The 19,380-nt window shown below is 46.9% G+C and overlaps 1 protein-coding gene across 7 annotated transcripts in view; it reads right to left on the bottom strand.

The window, feature by feature from the left end:
• The window catches only part of LOC119975416 (inactive N-acetylated-alpha-linked acidic dipeptidase-like protein 2), a 1,151,524-nt gene that overhangs the window by 257,247 nt on the left and 874,897 nt on the right, over positions 1-19,380 (bottom strand). For all 7 annotated transcript variants that reach the window (XM_038815043.1, XM_038815042.1, XM_038815041.1 and 4 more), the window contains one exon: positions 5,045-5,176. In XM_038815043.1, coding sequence (XP_038670971.1) covers positions 5,045-5,176 — 132 coding nt within the window. The remainder of the gene's footprint in view (positions 1-5,044; positions 5,177-19,380) is intronic.

Here is a 19,380-nt window from a genome sequence, read left to right as displayed (position 1 = left end):
TCTCCCTGCAGTCCTGCCACCCCAGCACCCCATGAAGTGCTGATTCCAATATGGGTGGGACTGTGTAGTTGTGGGAGGGGCTCCCTGCACGGAGCTTGTAGAACTGGAGGTGATGGTGGGTCGGGGTTGAGGGTTTTTTTTCGGTGGCGCAGTGTGGTGTGAGGGTGGGTTGGGGCTGTGCAAATAATGCCAGGGAACTTCCGAAAATATTTTGATTCACAATGAGAAATATATTATTTACCATCTGCTTATTTTTTGCACGGGGCTGAAGACATTTAGAGGGATGACAACTTGATATAAGCCTCCTCTGGAGCACGTGCAACTTCCGGATTTCAGCGTAAGGAAGCTTGCTGGAAGTTGTGGTGCTGTTGTGTATGTGAGGCCCCAACTGTTTCAAATTGTATGCATTGTGGCATCAGTAACCAGTGAGATGCAAAGGAGGGCTGCTGCTTGAAAGATACACAAAGGATCACTACTGATCCTTGGTAGGAACCAGAAAAGTTTCAGGCCACAGTGACTTTAATGGCTACTGACAGGGTATGGCGAGCAGTACTGTGAGGTCTGAGGGCTTCAGTGAGCAGTGGGCTGGTGTAGGCACGCCGTCCTTTTAACACAAGTGCTTAAAAGGTGGATTCCCTGTGCGGATTGGGGGCCTCCCTTCCCAAGATTACCAGTCCATTGTTCCTCCCCACCTGGCCTCCAAAACCTGCCCTCCATAGGATTCTTGATTCCTTCCTGACCTAAAAGCAAGGGACTTACCTGGCTCCGGGATCCACTGATGTCCTGCGTGGGCCTGCTTACAGCCTCAGCACTGCGAACCATTCCGTTCTGGCATTGCTGGAGTTGCCGGGTAATCAGATTGGCTGCCACCTCCTGAGCCCGGAACTTATTCCCACTGAGGGGTGGAAGTCCCATCCTCAGTCTGTTTAGCCCACCAGCTGCACATTATAGCTGCAGGGAGGGCTTTCTTTTTAGGTGTGTCGTTTGCTGCCCCCCCCCCCCCACCCCCATGAGATCTAGCTGCAGGTGCCCTTGGGCCACGGGCACAGCATTGACAAACCAGTAATTGTCCCCATTCTGCACCGGGAGGGTTCAATTTCTGCCCCATGGTCTTCAAACATTATCTGAGACTGTTGGAAATAAACTTAGAAAAAAAAACTCTTTCCGCAAGGAGGAGCAGGAAAAGACAGTCCAAACAGGCCACTCATACAAAATTAACGAGGTGTTTAAAAGGAAGATAGAGGCTTACTTGGGGAATAGAGGTAATAAGATATAATGAAAAGTCCAGCTAATAAAACTGGGGAGCAGGCTCAATAGATCAATGTCCCTCTCCAGCTCTAATGGGTCTAAATGCTGAGAACACGTTGTTGGAAGTTAGCCAATCAAATGGCTGTTACAGTGGTTTTGTTTTTATCTTCTCCAGGCAGCACCATAAAAAGTGAAGGCGGCACCAAAGTGGAAAGAATTTCTACCTGAAAATAATTGAAAGAGAATGAGGCCATACCTTAGTGTCTCCATCTTGAAGCTGCAAAATTGGCCGTGCCCCAAATCAAAATCAGTGTCATTGGAAGTCTTTGTTAATTTTGCTTGTCCATGAGTCTTTATGGAAGCTCTAAAATTACTTCTTTCTCTTAAGGGCAAGGACACTAATAGACACATTTTGAAAGCTTTTGTTTTTTAAATCTTTTTATTCTCGATTTTCACATTTTCTTCAGAATTTACACCCCACCAACAAACAGTAAACGGTAACGAATACAATATTAATCCCCTTATTAACAACAACGATCCCATCCTTCCACCACCCCTCAATTAACAGCCCACCTGACAATATAAGCATCAAATAAAATTAAACCTCCCAATGAGGAAAAAAGGAAAAAAGAAAAAGGAATCAGGAATCGCCTATGGTCACCATTGACATATGTAATCCACCCCCCAAACCCCACCTAATATTCAATGCCATCCAATCCCCGAAAGAGTACCGTGAATGGCATCCATGAATTGTAGACACCCCCCACCCTCCCTCCCAGACTCATCCCCTCTACTTCCTCTTGTAAACTCCTCCCCACAACCTCAGTTCCTTCCCAAGTTTTTCACCCCGGCTAAACTCACCGAAACCTATTCTACCGCGCTCTGATGGCTGCAGCCCCTCCCCCCACCTCACTCCCGTTCACTGGCCAGCTTAAACCTGCCAGTGTGGAGGCCCCCGCTCGGGTCTCCTTCCCCTTTGCCCGGTCCCAGGAAAACCAAGAAATCCCCTTTAGCACACAACCCCAGTATACACACCCAAGTCCCAAAGAACCATCATTGCAAATGAAAGTCCCAACTCTTCCCTTGTCCAAATATACAGCGTTGACTCATTTAGTACATACACCAACACGTGTGAACAAAATAAAGTTACATGAGGCTACATCGGTACACGACCCGCTCTCAGTCCCATTTCTCAATTCTGCCAAGTCCTTCAGCCTTCGCAAACTTCTCCACCTCTTCCGCCGTCTCAAAATAAAAGTCCTTGGATTTGTAGGTCACCCTCAACTTAGCTGGATATACTATGGCAGACTGCACCTTACTGATGTACAGTGCCTTCTTCACCCGGCTGAAGGCAGCCCGCCTCCTCGCCAGCTCCACCGTAAAGTCCTGGTATATGCGTATATCAGCTCCAGCCCACTGCACCACCTGCTTCTGCTTTGCCCAGCACAGAACCTTCTCCTTCATGCTGTACCTACAGAGACACACAGTTACAACTCTTGGCGGCTCACTCGCCTTTGGTATAGGCCTCCACGACCGATGAGCCCGATCAAGTTCGTATCGAGAGGGATCGTCCCCGTCCCCCAATAGCTCCACCACCATCATCGAAAAATACTCCATAGGCCTCGGGCATTCCACCCCTTCGGGCAGACCCACAATTCTCAGATTCTGCTGCCTTGATCTGTTTTCCAGGTCTTCCATTTTGGCTCACAGACCCTTGTTGGTCTCTGTCACCTTCCGCAACTCCCTCCCCATCGAGGTGAGTTGATCACTGTACTGCGATAATGCCTCTTCCACTTCAGTGTCTCACCTTGCTCCCATCTCTCCGCCGCTGCGCTTGATACCGCCGCCCTCACTGGGGCAATCACCTCCTCCACCAGCACTTTCAATACCGCCCCCATCTCCTTCTTCATCGCTTCCATGTGCTTTGTGAACTGTTTTTCAAGTTCCACAACCATCACTTTGGTCATTTCTTCTGCTGTGAGCGATGCGGCCTCCCCTGGTGCTCCAGTCTCCGCTTTCCTGACAGTTCCTGCGCTTTCTTTTCCACTCACCGGGGGATTTTCATTAACCTCCTTTTTCACGGCCGTTTTTTCCCAAGCTTGGACATTCTCCCCATGTGTGCGTGGGTTTCCTCCGGGTGCCCCGGTTACTTCCCACAGTCCAAAGATGTGCAGGTTAGGTGGATTGGCAATGCTAAAGTGCCCTTAGTATCCAAAATTGCCCTCAGTGTTGGGCAGGATTGCTGGGTTATGGGATAGGGTGGAGGTGTGGACTTGGGTCGGGTGCTCTTTCCAAGAGCCGGTGCAGACTCGATGGGCTGAATGGCCTCCTTCTGCACTGTAAATTCTATGATTCTATGATTTCTCCTTCCTGTGCCTTCTTACAGCTTTTTCAGCTTCCGTTGCCCCTGGGACCGGGCGTTAAAACCCCCGAAACGCCTATTCCCGAGCAGGAGCCCTCCAATGTGCGGCTGCCTCCAGCCCGCCGTCACCGGAAGTCCTAGCTTTTGTCTTTGTCAAGTAACTCACTGAGAAACTGCCTGCTCAACACCAGTACAACTAGAAAATAGTACTGCATAAATTTTAAAAACAAATTTAAGTTACTTAAGTTCGAGTTACTCTCGGGTGATGGGACTAGATACTGATTAAAAATTGATATTTTTCTGATAAACCTAATTTCAGCTGTGTTAATGAAACTGCACCAGGTTTTCCCTTTTAAATATATCAAAGATTTTTTTTAAAAAAATCATACGTCTAAAAAATGCATTTGAAAATACTGCACAATTGTGCTGATTTATGGCGGATTTTACATTCAAAGATATGAGAATTAATCGGAATGGAATTTTGAGAGGAAGAAAACATTTTTGAATGCAATTTGGAAGTCGCATGTATATTGCAACGAGGCCCTCCTCAACTGCCACCTCTTTAGATTGTAGCTTCTCCAGATTTTCTGTGCAGTTTATCCCTCACACTGGGATTAGTCATAGTGCTCATTCTGTACCCTTTTTAATGGAAGTTTTTATCTTTGTGGAAAGACAATCCAATTAACATACATTATTCCATAATGAAGTATAATTAGTTTATTGTGCAGCTGGTGTATAACCTTTTATATTTATATTCTTGTACTTTGGGTATGTCTATAGTTTAGCATTCTTTTAACTTTCAAAATTCCTTTGCCACATTGTGTGAGCATTTAATTTGATTAGTGGTAATCGCAAATTCCTTTCAAAATCTTCCTGCGTTAATTCAATTCCATTGTATGCTTATGCCCCTGATTTGTTCGAATTACGTGCAACACTTAACAATTATTGGTCTTATTTTTCATTTGCATTTGCTTGCTGGGTTGCACAAGCAGTCCATATGCTGACACAAATCTTTTGCTTCATGCTGTGTCACCAATGTTCTCCGCATTTTGTGTAATCAGCAAATTATAGTCGCTTCGAGTTGCTTTTGATATCCAGATCATTTTGTAGAAGTGGAGAGAATGACAGGTTTATAAAAAAAGAAACAGGTGCAATAAAGGCACAAACATTTTTTTAAAACTTAGCACATGAAAGAAAACCCAGAGAAACAAAACAGTAAAACGCAGACTGGCAGAGAACAAAATACGCCATTATAAAGAAGAAGTAAATTCACGGATGAAAGAGAGAATTGAGGCGATCAGGCCTCATTCTATCGACTGGCTGATTTATTTTTGACTGCAATATCTACCAGTCTGCTCACTGCACACGAAACACACAAAAAAAGTTTTGTTTTACAATACATAGTAGTTTGGTTATCCGCTAAATGCAACATACCATGTTTACAACATCTGTTGCCAGTTGCCGAAGGGAAGTTGACACAACGGTGTTCAGGGTTCCGTTTCCCACCACAGGTTTGAAGAGGTCAATGTAGGCCACAACATTACTCTGCAGAACATGTTTCATCTCCTGAAAAATAGTAACAGGCCATCCGCATTACAACAGAAAAATAACAAAACAAGCCAATTAATTTTTCAGTACATATATGCGTATTACACATCGGGCGGGAAAATGGGATCATTAGCACTTGTTTTTTTGGGAACATTAAGTGCCTTGGAGTTTGCAAATGGTGTCCATGTAACACATGCACACTTGAAGAGTGAATCACACTTGGCTGAATATTAGTACATGTGTTAGCGACAAAATCAATATCAGCCAGAAACATGGTGTGCAGAGTAAGCAGATCAGTCTTTTATTGTGCAATGTTGATTTGTGCATTTTGGTGCTCACTATTCTGTTCAATGTTTCCTCCTCAATACTCAGCAGGAGGCGATACATGACCAGGATGTTCATGGAACAATTCTCCTGCCAGAGACTCAGCAACAAATAATGTATGAACTTCAGAACATTTTGCTGAAAGGTGATTGACCCAACTTGTAATCTCTGTTTCTCTCTCCATAAAATCAGGAGTCATGGCTGGTTAGGTGGGCTGCAATAATACTGCCCTTTCACATTGCAATTCAATATCAAATAAAACAAATAGTCATACATTCAAGCACAGAATAATAACAAAGTCTTGAGACCACTTAGTTGCTTTTAGTGTGATGATGAGCTGATGTTAATCATAACATGAGTGTTTGTACACTTTGTGGCTAGCATCAAAGCAGGGTTATGGAGGTGCATTTAAGCAGGAAGGGGAAGAAAAACAATCCTTCAGCACCTGCGTCTGGACCAATTAAACTGTCAATCGCTGTCTAGTGAAATGTAATGCTGTGTGAAATGGAAGGGAAGATTTGCATTTCAAAGACTGCCAGCAGATTTGAAGTCCTTTCAAGTGTATTTGGATTTTGAAGAAGCCTCTGATACTTGTAACAGCTGCTGTTTGAAAGACTTCTGTCTGAGGCAGCGGATGTTAGGAAAGGGTAAGTGAAACTGCAGTGACTGATGGGAGTGGGCGATCAGTGAGGGGTGAGGTCAGGTCACCCTCATGCATGCTGTCAGAGGATGACCCGATATTCCCATGGTGGGGGGAGGGGAATGAACTAGCATTGTGGGAGGAAGCGGTGCCTGCCGCCGGATCTCAGAATCGGGGCATTCCGATATCAGGATTCCGGCGAACTGTTGCATGGTTAAGGAGTGAGACTCGCACCTGGGCTCCACTCCCAGCATCGCAGAGACCAGCCCGATTCCTCACTGGCACTTAAGGCACTGAAAAAGAATGTGCTAGCGAGTGGGAATTGGCGCGAGTATCCCGGCGCTCGTCCCAGTGAGGCCGGCAATACTATTCAACGTTAACTGGTCCACTTAACAAGGCCTCACGGGCTTCTCGACACCAATGCTGACTCGCCAGCTAATCCGCTGGGACCGCGCTCACCAGCCCCCCATTAACAATCTGGACTTGCTCGGCCAACCCCAGCCAGCTCACAACAATGGTGCCAAGGAGAACAGCGCCAAAATTTGTGTATGCTGACCTGGGGAGGCTGCTGGATGCAGTGGAGGCCAGGAAGGATATCCTGTTCCCCGGGGGTCCCGGAGGGTGAGCCACAAGGCAGCCAGTGCTGCCTGGGATGAGGTGGTGGCAGCAGTCAGCTCAGGCTGTGTGACCAGGAGGACTGTCATCTAGTGCCGGAAGATGATCAACAATCTTGAGCACGAGTGAGTAGACACCAACATCCCCCATAAGGGAGCATCCAACCCCCCCCCCCAACCCTCCAGATGACCTCTAGTGTATGGCTAACAATGATGTCTCTGTGTCCCCTCAGGCAAAGCTCTCCCATAATTGACGGGAGAGGACCCAGACTGACGGTGGAGTGCCAGACTTACAAATCCCCACTTCCTTCGAGGAGCAGGCCCTGGAGGTGACCGGGGCGTCCGAGGACAGAGCGATCAGCAAGCGGAGGCTGACCGACGCCGCAGAGATGAGTGACCACTAGGCCCCACCCAGAGGACCTGTCAAACATGAGTTGTTATTGCCTTACTGACTGACCTATCCCTCCCACTGACCACATGTCCATTCTCCTGCAGTCCTCCAGCAGAGGGCGCTAGACCATGCCGGGTGGCCCCCTCTCCTGACTCCGCGAAGAATACCTCGGAGGAGAGCTCCGAGGATGCAACTGTTATTGTCGCGGCAGCTGTCATCCCCACCCTCCACCAGTGCAGGTACACGCACCTAGGTGGCAAATGTTAGTGGTCAGGCTTCTGGGTCACAATCGGGTGAGCACCACAGTGCTGACGATGCACATCTGGTGGAGGCAGGAACTCCCAGGTAAGACAGTTGTCGGAGGTCTGCTGGACCCCAGGACCCAGCTGGGTCGCAGCCTTACGTTGAACACCTGAAACAGGGTTACCTGGAGCTGCTGGAGGTGATGGGGAGTGGCCGGGATGTTCAGAGGGAGATGTCAGTGTCTCTCCAGCAGATCCATTGCCGCTTGGATGAGTCTGGGCGCAGGAAAAGGCGTCGGCAATGAGTGGCTCTGAGGCCAACACTGCTAGGATGGCGACTACAGTGGAGAGCCTGGTGCACTATGTCGGCACCATTTGTGAAGTTGTCCAAGCCATCACCAAGTCGGTGGTGGCCATGGCTGAGGGCCTCGGCAAAATGAATGCCTCACTGGGGGATGTCACCCAATATCAGGCCGACTTTGATGAGGTTCTGCGGGACATGCCTCGCTCTCAAATGGGCATGGCTGAAGCGCTGTAGAGTTTGTCCCAGTCTCAGGCGGGCATGGCTGAGGCACTGCAGAGCACGGCCCAGTCACTGAGGAGGTTCGCCCAAGGCGTTGACACAATGGTGTGGACCATGGGGAGAGCCAGATGATGCAGGGGCAGCTAGGGCACGAACCACCTGCGCTCCCATCCCAAGGTGAACCCCAGGGCCCTGCCGGCATTGAGCGGGAAATGGGGGTACTGGGTGCCAACTGGACCTGTCCCATGGGGCGGCGACAGTGGGCACCCGCTCCACCCATTTGATGAGGCCGTGTCTTGAGGTTGACACACAGGATATTGACGCACAGCTATTCATGTGCCGCCGACAAGTGAGTCGGGGCCCTCCAGCCCCAGAGCCCCCAGAGGACCCCAAGGGGCATTGAGGGCTACAGGACGAGGTAGGCAGCTGGCTGCCTCCTTTGCAGATGTGCATCCTGGGGAAACACTGAGACATAGTGGTAGAGCTAGGAGGGCCAGGCACATTGAGGATCACTGAGGGCACCGGGGGAGGGGGCATGGGGGTTAGGTAGGGCGTGGATTGGGGGTTGGGGAGGGTGGCATCACCAGGAGTGGGGTATTATACAGCTCATTGAACTCCTTTTTGCACAACCATTATGATGCCTCTGTCACTTTCTTCCGTAATGCGGGTTGATCCCCGGACCCTTTGCCATTCTCTCCAGGCATTCCCCCCTCCCCGTGTCACCCACACACACTCCAGTCAAGTCCTCATCCCCTGGGTGTTCGGATATTGCATATGTAGTGTTGCCTCCCGTGGTGTTCAAGCACAGTGTCCAGGCATCAAGGTGTGATTGGGATGATAGGCAATGACTCTCACATGCTACAGGGCCCGCCCACACACGGGTATTCACTTAGCATCTGTGAAGTGCTCACTTAACTACGATTGCCAATTCCCGATCAGCAATAGCCTTCACGGTCAGAGGCCTTAGCAGTCGGTGGGGCGTTTGGGTGATCAGCGGGGTAGACGAGTAGGGACAAGGGTTGCCCCAGGAACGGATAAACATGGTCCAGGAGTTGGCATGGTGGTGTCGCGAGCGGTTTCCCCCATTCCGGTTGACCCCCCCCCCCCCCAAAGCGCACCCCACCATAACCCCATGATGGCCCACATCTGCAGAGGGTCCCCCACACCCCGCTGAGCACCGGGGTGGCAAACCCATTATCCCTGGTCTCTTTGTCTGCAAGCGAAGATGGCTACCCACTTCCTCGGCTCCCCACAGAAGCCTTTCCGCCAGGTTCATGCTTTTCAAAAGGAGAAGTAATCAGCGCCAACGTGACCACTTGCTGAGGAGGCTGCTGAATCACAGGAGGCCATTGGATATGGGGTCGTTTTCGTTAATTGTATGGAAATAGGGCTTAAGTGGTGATAATTGGTTTCTCGCCACGCTACAGCGAGATCCCGATTTCGCCTACGGGAGTGGGCCGGTTACATTGCAAACTGTTTGGTGCCTGGCACGGCTCTTGTTTTTGGCCTCCTCTGCTACTCTCCGGCCTGGTTTCGTTTAAGAAAGAGTGTAATGAGGCCAAGGAGATCGCACCGTTCGTCTCCAGAACAGAAAATCCCAGCCAATATCTATTCTTAAAAAGGGAGAATGAACCTTATGAGAAAAGGTAATGAAGCTCACTGAAAACATCTGCTAAAGAAGTGATATGATTGTGACTCTGTGTTGCACAAAGCACTCCAATTGTTTGAATTCATAGACTTTGATACAAAATTCAATCACACTCGAAGCCAATGCAGGCAGCTGATTATAACGTGTTTTTTTCTATCTCAGACCTGCCTTATTCTTTACCCAAACTCTTCCCATGATCTCAACAGCTCAGTGCTCCCAGGCGTCCAGACTCTACTATCTGATGCCAACAACACCCCAACCCCTCTATTACTTTATTAGAATACTTTATTAGTATTCTGATAACAATTGAGTCACTCCATTCACCCATGCACATTAAGACCTCAATAATCTGCTCCTAAACTCATATGCCTTCCACCAAATGCACAAACACTTCCTTCTGATGCCCATGAATGGCCCAGGTTCCAAACATCCAGATTACATAGATTTAACTTCTACTGTGTTGTGTGAATGCCAAAACTTCCTAACTAGGTAAAACCAATGCCATGCAATGGGCCTGATTTTAATTTTGAGGGGCTGACTGCTGTGGGATTTGGCAGTCGTTCATCCTGCCAGTGGAGAAGGGAAGTCATTTTGAAACTTGGCCTTATTTAAGTAGCACCAGTGTATGCTTCAAATGGGTTTCCCAATGCCGTCACTGGATTTAGGCCAATCCAATAGCAGGCACCCTGTCCAGCAGCATGGGTGGGGAGATCCAGCAGAGGGCAGCAGAGCGGAGCCGCTGATTGGCTGTTGCGGGGAAAATTTGCATCAGTGCATTGCGGTCACTGTATCCAGAAGGTGGTTTGTGGATGAGCTGTTGTCAAGTGACAGTTAAACCCGAAACACTTCTTCAGTGTTTCCCGCCCTACCTCCTCCTCTAAACAAAAAAAAACACTGTAAGGATCCCAGCCGAGTAAAGATCAAGAGGGAGACTCAAGGGCAGGTAGAAGCAGAAAGAAGTTGAACCATGACGTCACAGCCAGTAGGTAAGTGATTGGCTGGTGATTGGTAAGTAGTTTCTCTTTTCCCTGAGGTTTGTTGATAAGGTAAAGTTTTTCTATTTTTTTTATCGTGTGATTGGTAACAATTTTTCTTTTCTTTCCCTTTTTCATTTATCTATTACTTGATATTATAGTTGGAATAAGTTAAGCTTAAGGGTTAAAAATGGCAGGAGATCTCAGACCCATGTTATGCTCCTCTTGCTCAATGTGGGAGCTCAGGAACGTGGCTGATGTCCCTGGCTCCTTCACGTGCGGAATGTGTGTCCAGCTGCAGCTCTTGTTAGACTGTATGACGGCCCTGGAGCTGCGGATGGATTGAATTTGGAGCATCCGCGATGCTGAGGAGGTTGTGGATAGCACGTTTAGCGAATTGGTCACACCGCAGATCAGGATTGCTGAGGGAGAAAGGGAATGGGTGAGCAAAAGGCAGGGAAAAAGCAGGAAGGCAGTGCAGGTGTCCCCTGCGGTCATCTACCTCCAAAACAGGTATACCGTTTTGGATACTGTTGGGGGAAGATGGCTCACCAGGGGAAGGCAGCAGTAGCCAAGTTCATGGCACCAGGTTCAGGGCAGGAAAAAGAGTGGAAGGGCTATAGTCATAGGGGATTCAATTGTAAGGAGAGTAGATAGACGGTTCTGTGGTCGAAAATGAGACTCCCGAATGGTATGTTGCCTCCCAGGTGCACGGGTCAGGGATGTCTCAGATAGGCTACAGAACATTCTGAAGGGGGAAGGTGAACAGCCAGTTGTCGTGGTGCATATAGGCACCAATGATATAGGTAAAAAACGGGATGAGGTCCTACAAGCAGAATTTAAGGTTAGGAGCCAAGTTAAAAAGTCGGACCTCAGAGGCAGTAATCTCAGGATTGCTACCAGCGCCACGTGGTAGTTAGAGTAGAAATGAAACAATAGGCAGGATGAATGAGTGGCTTGAGAGGAGGTGCAGGAGGGAGGGGTTCAGATTCTTAGGACATTGGGACCGGTTCTGGGGAGGTGGGACTACTACAAATTGGATGGTCTACACCTGGGCCGGACTGGAACCAATGTCCTTGGGGGTGCTTTTGCTAACGCTGTTGGGGAGGGTTTAAACTAATGTGGCAGGGGGATGGGAACCAAATGAGGTGGTGAGTGGACAGTAAGGAGGTAGTAAGTAAAGCCTGTAAGGAACTAGATCATGAAGTCAGCGTGACTAAGGGGAAGATTAGGCAGAGAGCAGATGAAGAACGTAAAGGGACTGGTGGTCTGAGGTGTATTTGTTTTAATGCAAGAAGTGAAATAGGTAAGGCAGATGAATTTAGGGCTTGGATTAGTACCTGGGCGTATGATGCTATTGCTATTACTGAGACTTGGTTGAGGGAAGGGCAAGATTGGCAACTAAATATCCCAGGATATCGTTAGAGAGGGAGGTAAAAGGGGTGGAGGAGTTGCATTACAGCTGTGCTGAAGGAGGGCACTATAGAGGACTCGAGCAGTGAGGCGATATGGGCAGAGCTCAGAAATAGGAAGGGTGCGGTAACAATGTTGGGGCTTTACTATAGACCTCCCAGCAGTGAGCATGAGATAGAGGTACAAATATGTAAACAGATTATGGAAAGATGTAGGAGCAACAGGGTGATAGGAGATTTTAATTTTCCCAACATTGACTGGGATATACTTAGTGTCAGAGGTCTAGATGGAGCAGAATTTGTAAGGAGCATCCAGGAAGGTTTTCTAGAGCAGTATGTAAATAGTCCAACTCGGGAAGGGGCCATACTGGACCTGATTTTGGCGAATGAGCCCGGCCAGGTGGTTGAAGTTTCAGTCAGGGATTACTTTGGGAATAGTGATCACAATTCCGTAAGTTTTAGAATACTCATGGACAAAGATGAGAGTGGTCCTAAAGGAAGTGTGCTAAATTGGGGGAAGGCCAACTATACCAAAATTCGGCATGAGCTGGGGAATGAGGATTGGGAGCAGCTGTTTGAAGGTAAATCCAGATTTGAGATGTGGGAGGCTTTTAGAGAGAGGTTGATTAGAGTGCAGGACAGACATGTCCCTGTGAAAATGAGTGATAGAAATGGCAAGATTAGGGAACCATGGATGACAGGTGAAATTGTGAGACTAGCTAAGAGGAAAAAGGAAGCATACATAAGGTCTAGGCGACTGAAGACAGACGAAGCTTTGGAAGAATATTGGGAATGTAGGACCAATCTGAAACAAGGAATCAAGAGGGCTAAAAGGGGTCATGAAATATCTTTAGCAAACAGGGCTAAAGAAAATTGCAAAGCCTTTTATTCATATATAAGGAGTAAGAGGGTAACTAGAGAAAGGGTTGGCTCACTCCAGGACAAAAGAGGAAATATATGCATGGTGTCAGAGAAAATGGGTAAGATTCTTAATGAGTACTTTGCATCGGTATTCACCGAGGAGAGGGACATGACGGATGTTGAGGTTCAGGATAGATGTTTGATTACCCGAGGTCAAGTCGGCATAAGAAGGGAGGATGTGTTAGGTATTCTAAAAGGCATTAAGGTGGACAAGTCCCCAGATCCGGATGGGATCTATCCCAGGTTACTAAGGGAAGTGAGAGAGGAAATAGCTGGGGCTTTAACAGATATCTTTGCAGCATCCTCGAACACGGATGAGGTACCGGAGGACTGGAGAATTGCTAATGTTGTCCCCTTGTTAAAGAAGGGTAGCAGGGATAATCCATGCAATTATAGACCGGTGAACCTGACGGCAATGGTAGGGAAGTTGCTGGAGAAGATACTGAGGGATAGGATCTATTCCCATTTGGAAGAAAATGGGCTTATCAGTTATAGGTAACATGGTTTTGTGCAGGGAAGGACATGTCTTTCCAACTTAATAGAATTCTTCGAAGAACTGACAAAGTTGGTTGATGAGGGAAGGGCTGTAGATGTTATATACATTGACTTCAGTAAGGCATTTGATAAGGTTCCCCATGATAGGCTGATGGAGAAAGTGAAGTCTCATGGGGTCCAGGGTGTACTAGCTAGATGGATAAAGAACTGGTTGGGCAACAGGAGACAGAGAATAGTAGTGGGAGTTTCTCAAAATGAAGAACTGTGACCAGTGGTGTTCCACAGGGATCTGTGCTAGGACCACTGTTATTTGTGATATACATAAATGATTTTGAGGAAGGTATAGGTGGTCTGATTAGCAAGTTTGCAGATGATACTAAGATTGGTGATAGTGAAGGGGACTGTCAGAGAATACAGCAGAATATAGATAGATTGGAGAGATGGGCGGAGAGATGGCAGATGGAGTTCAATCCGGGCAAATGCGAGGTGATGCATTTTGGAAGATCCAATTCAAGAGCGAACTATACGGTAAATGAAAAAGCCCTGGGGAAAATTCATGTACAGAGAGATCTGGGTGTTCAGGTACATTGTACCTTGAAGGTGGCTGTGCAGGTCGATAGAGTGGTCAAGAAGGAATAGGGCATGCTTTCCTTCATCGGAAGGGGTATTGAGTACAAAAGTCGGCAAGTCGTGTTACAGTTGTATAAGACTTTGGTTCGGCCACATTTGGAATACTGCGTACAGTTCTGGTCGCCACATTCCCAAAAGGATGTGGATGCTTTGGAGAATGTGCAAAGGAGGTTCACCAGGATGTTGCCTGGTATCGAGGGTGCTCGCTCTGAAGAGAGGTTGAGTAGATTAGGATTATTTTCATTAGAAATACTGAGATTGAGGGAGGACCTGATTGAGGTTTACAAAATCATGAGAGGTATAGACAGGGTGGATAGCAAGAAGCTTTTTCCCAGAGTGGGGGACTCAATTACTAGGGGTCACAAGTTCAAGGTGAGAGGGGAAAAGTTTAAGGGAGATATGCGTGGAAGGTTCTTTACCCAAAGGGTGGTCGGTGCCTGGAACGCATTGCCGGCGGAGAAGGTAGAGGTGGGCACGATAGCGCCATTTAAGATGTATCTAGACAGATACATGAATGGGCAGGGAGCAGAGGGATACAGATCCTTAGAAAATAGGCGACAGTTTTAGATAGAGGATCTGGATCGGCGCAGGCTTGGAGGGCCGAAGGGCCTGTTCCTGTGCTGTAATTTTTCTTTGTTCTATATCATAATTAACTGTGGTGAGGAGTCAGTATAGGCAGTGTGATATCTTGCAAGAAATTGCATGCACATGCTCTCAGCTTCATGGGTTTGTTCCGGTTTTGATTTTTAAACATACACAAATAGCCACAAGTGAGTGCTGTTACACTTTTTCAAATTTCATAAAATTTCTACATGTTGTTTTTCATTTATTTACAAATCCAACTTAACCACTGATCCCTTATTCCTAAGAGGATACTGTTACAATATGTGGATATTGTAAAGCACATAAGGGGTTAATGTAATGTTACTACTCTTGTCACTAGATGGTGCTATCGAGCAACCACATAAATAGTGCATGCCTCCTTGACTTCTGGGAGACAGATGAGTGAGACAGATGAGTGATAGAGGAGAGAGCAGGAGAGGGAGCAGGAGAGAACAAGAGAAGCAAGAGAGAGTAGTTGTGAGATAGTTGCACTAATAGTATAGTTAATAGTGCAGGTATGTAGTGTAATCTTTACTTAACTAATTCCTTAGTAATATGTTTGAATCTAATTCAGTGTAGTGTAATAAATTAGCTTTGTTTATTAAACACAGTTTGCTGTTCTTTGTTAACACAACAACCTTCACCATCCTGAAAACAAAAGAGCACAACAGATACTGCCTTTCCTGACCAAAACAGTGAGACCTTGGGGAAGGGCGTTGACCCATCTGGACCTCACTGTGAGGAGACAGTCTTTCCAACAGAGACTGACTTTGCCCTTGATCTTCAATTGAATTTTCCACTTCAGCCAACATGTCTGTCTGACTCTGATCTGATCTGATTTCTGGCACAACACATGTTGGAGTAAGTATTGGTACTCTCCTCACATTCAAACTATCCAATTCACCAGACTCATTTGGTTCTTCCTTTGTCATGAACCTCTGAAGGTAAAACGTGGAACTGGATTCTCCATCGCCATTACTGGGGTTTTGAGCCATTAGGGAATTGAAGTCAGGCTAAAAACAAGGCCAGTTCCAATGCTCTGCCCCCTTGCCAGTGGATGAGCATGCTACATACACCCTGCTGGTGGGAGCGTGCAAACGGGTCATTTGCACCCACTTGCATCGCGTCACTAAGTTGGAAGCCCGATTCTCCACGCGGTACTCCAGTCCTCTCAACCAATAGTCATGTGGACTGATGCAGGTATTTCCAAGCATGGCCCTGACGCGGTGGGCCCCCAGTGGGTCAAGAAGATCAGTATGTAACATGGGTGCCCCAAAGAGCCCATCGGCAGGTGCCCCCCCCACAATGCAAATTCTGCCACCGCATCAGACCGCCAACTGAGACCTCCATGAGACACCCAACAAATACCGTCATCTGACACTCCCTAACAGAGGCCCCCCGAAGACCCCCCCCAATAAGACACCCAATCAGATCCCCCCTATCAGAGACGCTTCTACCAGAGACCCCCTGTCAGAGATCCCTCCCAACAGAGACACCCCCCCAACAGAGACAATCCCCAACAGAGACCCCATTAGAGCGCCCCAACAGAGACCCTATTATGACCGCCACCCTGCCATCAGAAAGCCCTGTCTGAAAGCTGAAGAGCAGTCCAGGCAGTACATTGAAAAATCCAGTCTTTAAAGTAGCAACTGTTACAAGTGTCAGAGGCTTCCTGGAAATCCAAGTGATGGGGGTCTCTGATGGGGTGGGGGGGGGGGGGGTGTCTCTGACGGGAGGGGGTCTCTGATGGGAGGGGGTCTCTGATGGGAGGGGGTCTCTGATGGGAGGGATCTCTTATGGAGGGGTCTCTGAAGGGTGAAGTCGGTCAGTGGGGCGGTGACCCATTATTCCTGTGTAGTGGTGGGGGGGGGGGGGGGGGAGGAAGGATGTCCCTATTTGTCAGTGGATGGGGTTGGGGGCAGGTTTATGCATCGTATGGGGGGGAACCAGATACCTTCCTCGGTACCGAGTCACCAGCTCAAAATTGCCAGCCCAATACTCGGTTTCCGACAGAATCCCGTGAGCTCTGCTCCATGGAGAAGGAGAGAGAATCACTCCTGGGTGCTGCAGCTCGCACTAGAAGAGGCCAGGAGCGACTCTACTCCGGTGGAAAAAACTAGTCTCCAAAACGGAGAACCAGCCATGATCCATATTACAACTTAAACTTTCCACTGCCAAGCATCTACTTTAAACTTCTGGTTCATCTATTTACCTCTCTCTCTACCACATCTGACTCTGTCACTTCTGATTTGTTTTCTTCTATTGGCTGTGCTAAATGTGTTTTAACAATGGACACTTTGTTTGAGGCTGTATTCGAAGAAACAATAAAACTGGTCTTCTGCTAGTGTATGTGTGAGGTATGTCACAATAAACAAAAAAAAGTTCCTTCAAATTTGTAACACTTGTAAAACACGAATAAGCTTAACAATTTGTTTTGTGTGCTCTGCTGCTCCATTTAAAGCAGGGTGATATGGTTGAACTCTCATGTGTTTTATCCCCTTAATTCTCATGAATTTTATAAACTCTTCGAAACAAAACTGAGAGTCTGTTGTCGGACACATTTTCCTCTGGGAACCCATATGCAGCAAACAAGCTGTGTAAAATGTCTGGAGTTTTGCTGCTTCTTGTTCGATTCATCCGAAATTCCTCAAGAGGCAGCACGGTAGCATTGTGGAGAGCACAATTGCTTCACAGCTCCAGGGTCCCAGGTTCAATTCCGGCTTGAGTCACTGTCTGTGCGGAGTCTGCACATCCTCCCCGTGTGTGCGTAGGTTTCCTCCAGGTGCTCCGGTTTCCTCCCACAGTCCAAAGATGTGCAGGTTAGGTAGATTGGCCATGCTAAATTGCCCATCATGTCCAAAATTGCCCTTAGTGTTGGGTGGGGTTACTGGATTATGGGGATAGGGCGGAGGTGTTGACCTTGGGTAGGGTGCTCTTTCCAAGAGCTGGTGCAGACTCGATGGGCCAAATGGCCTCCTTCTGCACTGTGAATTGTGTGTATGTTCTGCCATGTGCACGGACAATGCTATTTGGCAAGCTATGTTGAAAATTAGCTTTGGCAATGTCAGCAACTTACTGCAAATACATTCACTTCTTAAACCACACACAAACCTCTCATGCAATCCTCCCTCTTGAAATTTTTCAAAATTACAATGAATGGGCAGCTTTCTCAAAACTGTAGTTAAATTCCCATTATCCTCACTGGGCCACTGGTTCCTGGTTCCAAACCGATAGCTTTCTGCAATCTCCAATGGCTTAGGTTTGCTGCTCAAGTTTACACAAATGACCCAATAGCAGCATGTCCTTTGGCTTAATTAGCAGGTGCAAGCAAATTCTTGAGCATTTCATAAACTTGTAGGTCTATTTCCATCAAAAAAGATTGCCCATTCCTCTTTGCCTTATTAACAGCTGGATTATCAGCGTCTTTAAGGATATTATTGGCAGCGAGATTCATCTCCAGCTCCACATACACACTAAAAGACTGTTGATCAAAGCTGCATCCACCAAATTTATTCAGCTAGGGAAACATAATCCTATCTTCAATGACAGACTCTGATATCTTGCCAAATAAAGAGAGACTGGCGCATGTACATGGAGTTCAAGTATCCAACCAAACTGGTTTATTCCAGTTTTGATTTCTCGACAAACGTTCACAAATAGCCATAAAAGGATGCTATTACATGCAGCAGCCCTGTTTAAGTTTTGAGAGGCCCAGCTTAGCTCCATTTATCACAAAAATAATTTATAGCTCATCTTTTCCATAAGTTCCCTTCAAAGCCAAATGACCCCTGTATGTGCATTAAAAGGCCCTCTTGCCTGAAAAAGGTCAATACTCCAGGCAGTGGCTGGCCCACTAAATAGAACAGCGGTCGAAGCCTCAATGTTAATAGAAGGCAAGTCAGCCAACTCTAATTACTGCCCATTCACACCTTAAGGGTTGAAATAAACGCAATGCAATTATTCACGGTTACTTTGGACAGGAAACTGGTTACCCGAGAAAGTTTCCTTAAATCTAAGTGTTGAGACTTAATGTCATGCTCATTTTATTCCAAAATCATTAACTTAAGAGGTACAAGTATTATTTCAGTATTTCAACTTCACTGCAAAAAGATGTGTGGACAATGTTCTTGTTCACTGTTCACTAAATAAGTGGATGGATAAAGCATTAATTTTCACAGAAATGGCAAAGCCTGTTACTTAATCTATTTGAATAAAATATTCTGATTAACAAGTCATCATTATATGCTTCTTTTCTGAGTCACCACTGTTAGTCACACAGATCTCACCCATCCCGTAACTTTTTACAGCACTATTTGTCACTGAGGGGATGAATTATGTTGGTGACTAATACATCATTGTTGTCCAATTATACAGATGTCACTTTTTGGTACAAAATATTCTTTGCTGTTTATAAACTACCATGTGTACTTTTCTGTCATTCACCAGGTTTTAAGTGCTTTCTATATTTTCCTCAAGGAGATGAAGGGCAGAATCTCTCGATTCCACCATCAGAGGGAATTGCGATGTGCGGGACACTTCATTTGTCAGGAGGCAAAAAAACATGTTTCCTGGTGGGGGGATAAACTGTTTGAATTTTGCTCAGCCAAATTTCAAAGCAGGTTGAGTTTCTTGACGAATAATCTCCAGAATTCCATGCATGCTCATTAAAAGGCCAAAATTAGGTTCACCATCCAAGTTAGGTTCCTGGCCAACGATTTCGAACTTTCAATTTTTTTTGACTGTACGTAAGCGGTGTGCACCTGGCTTTGACGTCAGTAGACGCCAATTTCACCTTCTTGGAGATC

This window comes from Scyliorhinus canicula, chromosome 13 (genome assembly GCF_902713615.1).
Source record: "Scyliorhinus canicula chromosome 13, sScyCan1.1, whole genome shotgun sequence".
Lineage (NCBI taxonomy): Eukaryota > Metazoa > Chordata > Chondrichthyes > Carcharhiniformes > Scyliorhinidae > Scyliorhinus > Scyliorhinus canicula.
The sequence above is the reverse complement of the archived record's forward strand: the minus strand, read 5'-3'. Positions and strand labels throughout refer to the sequence as shown.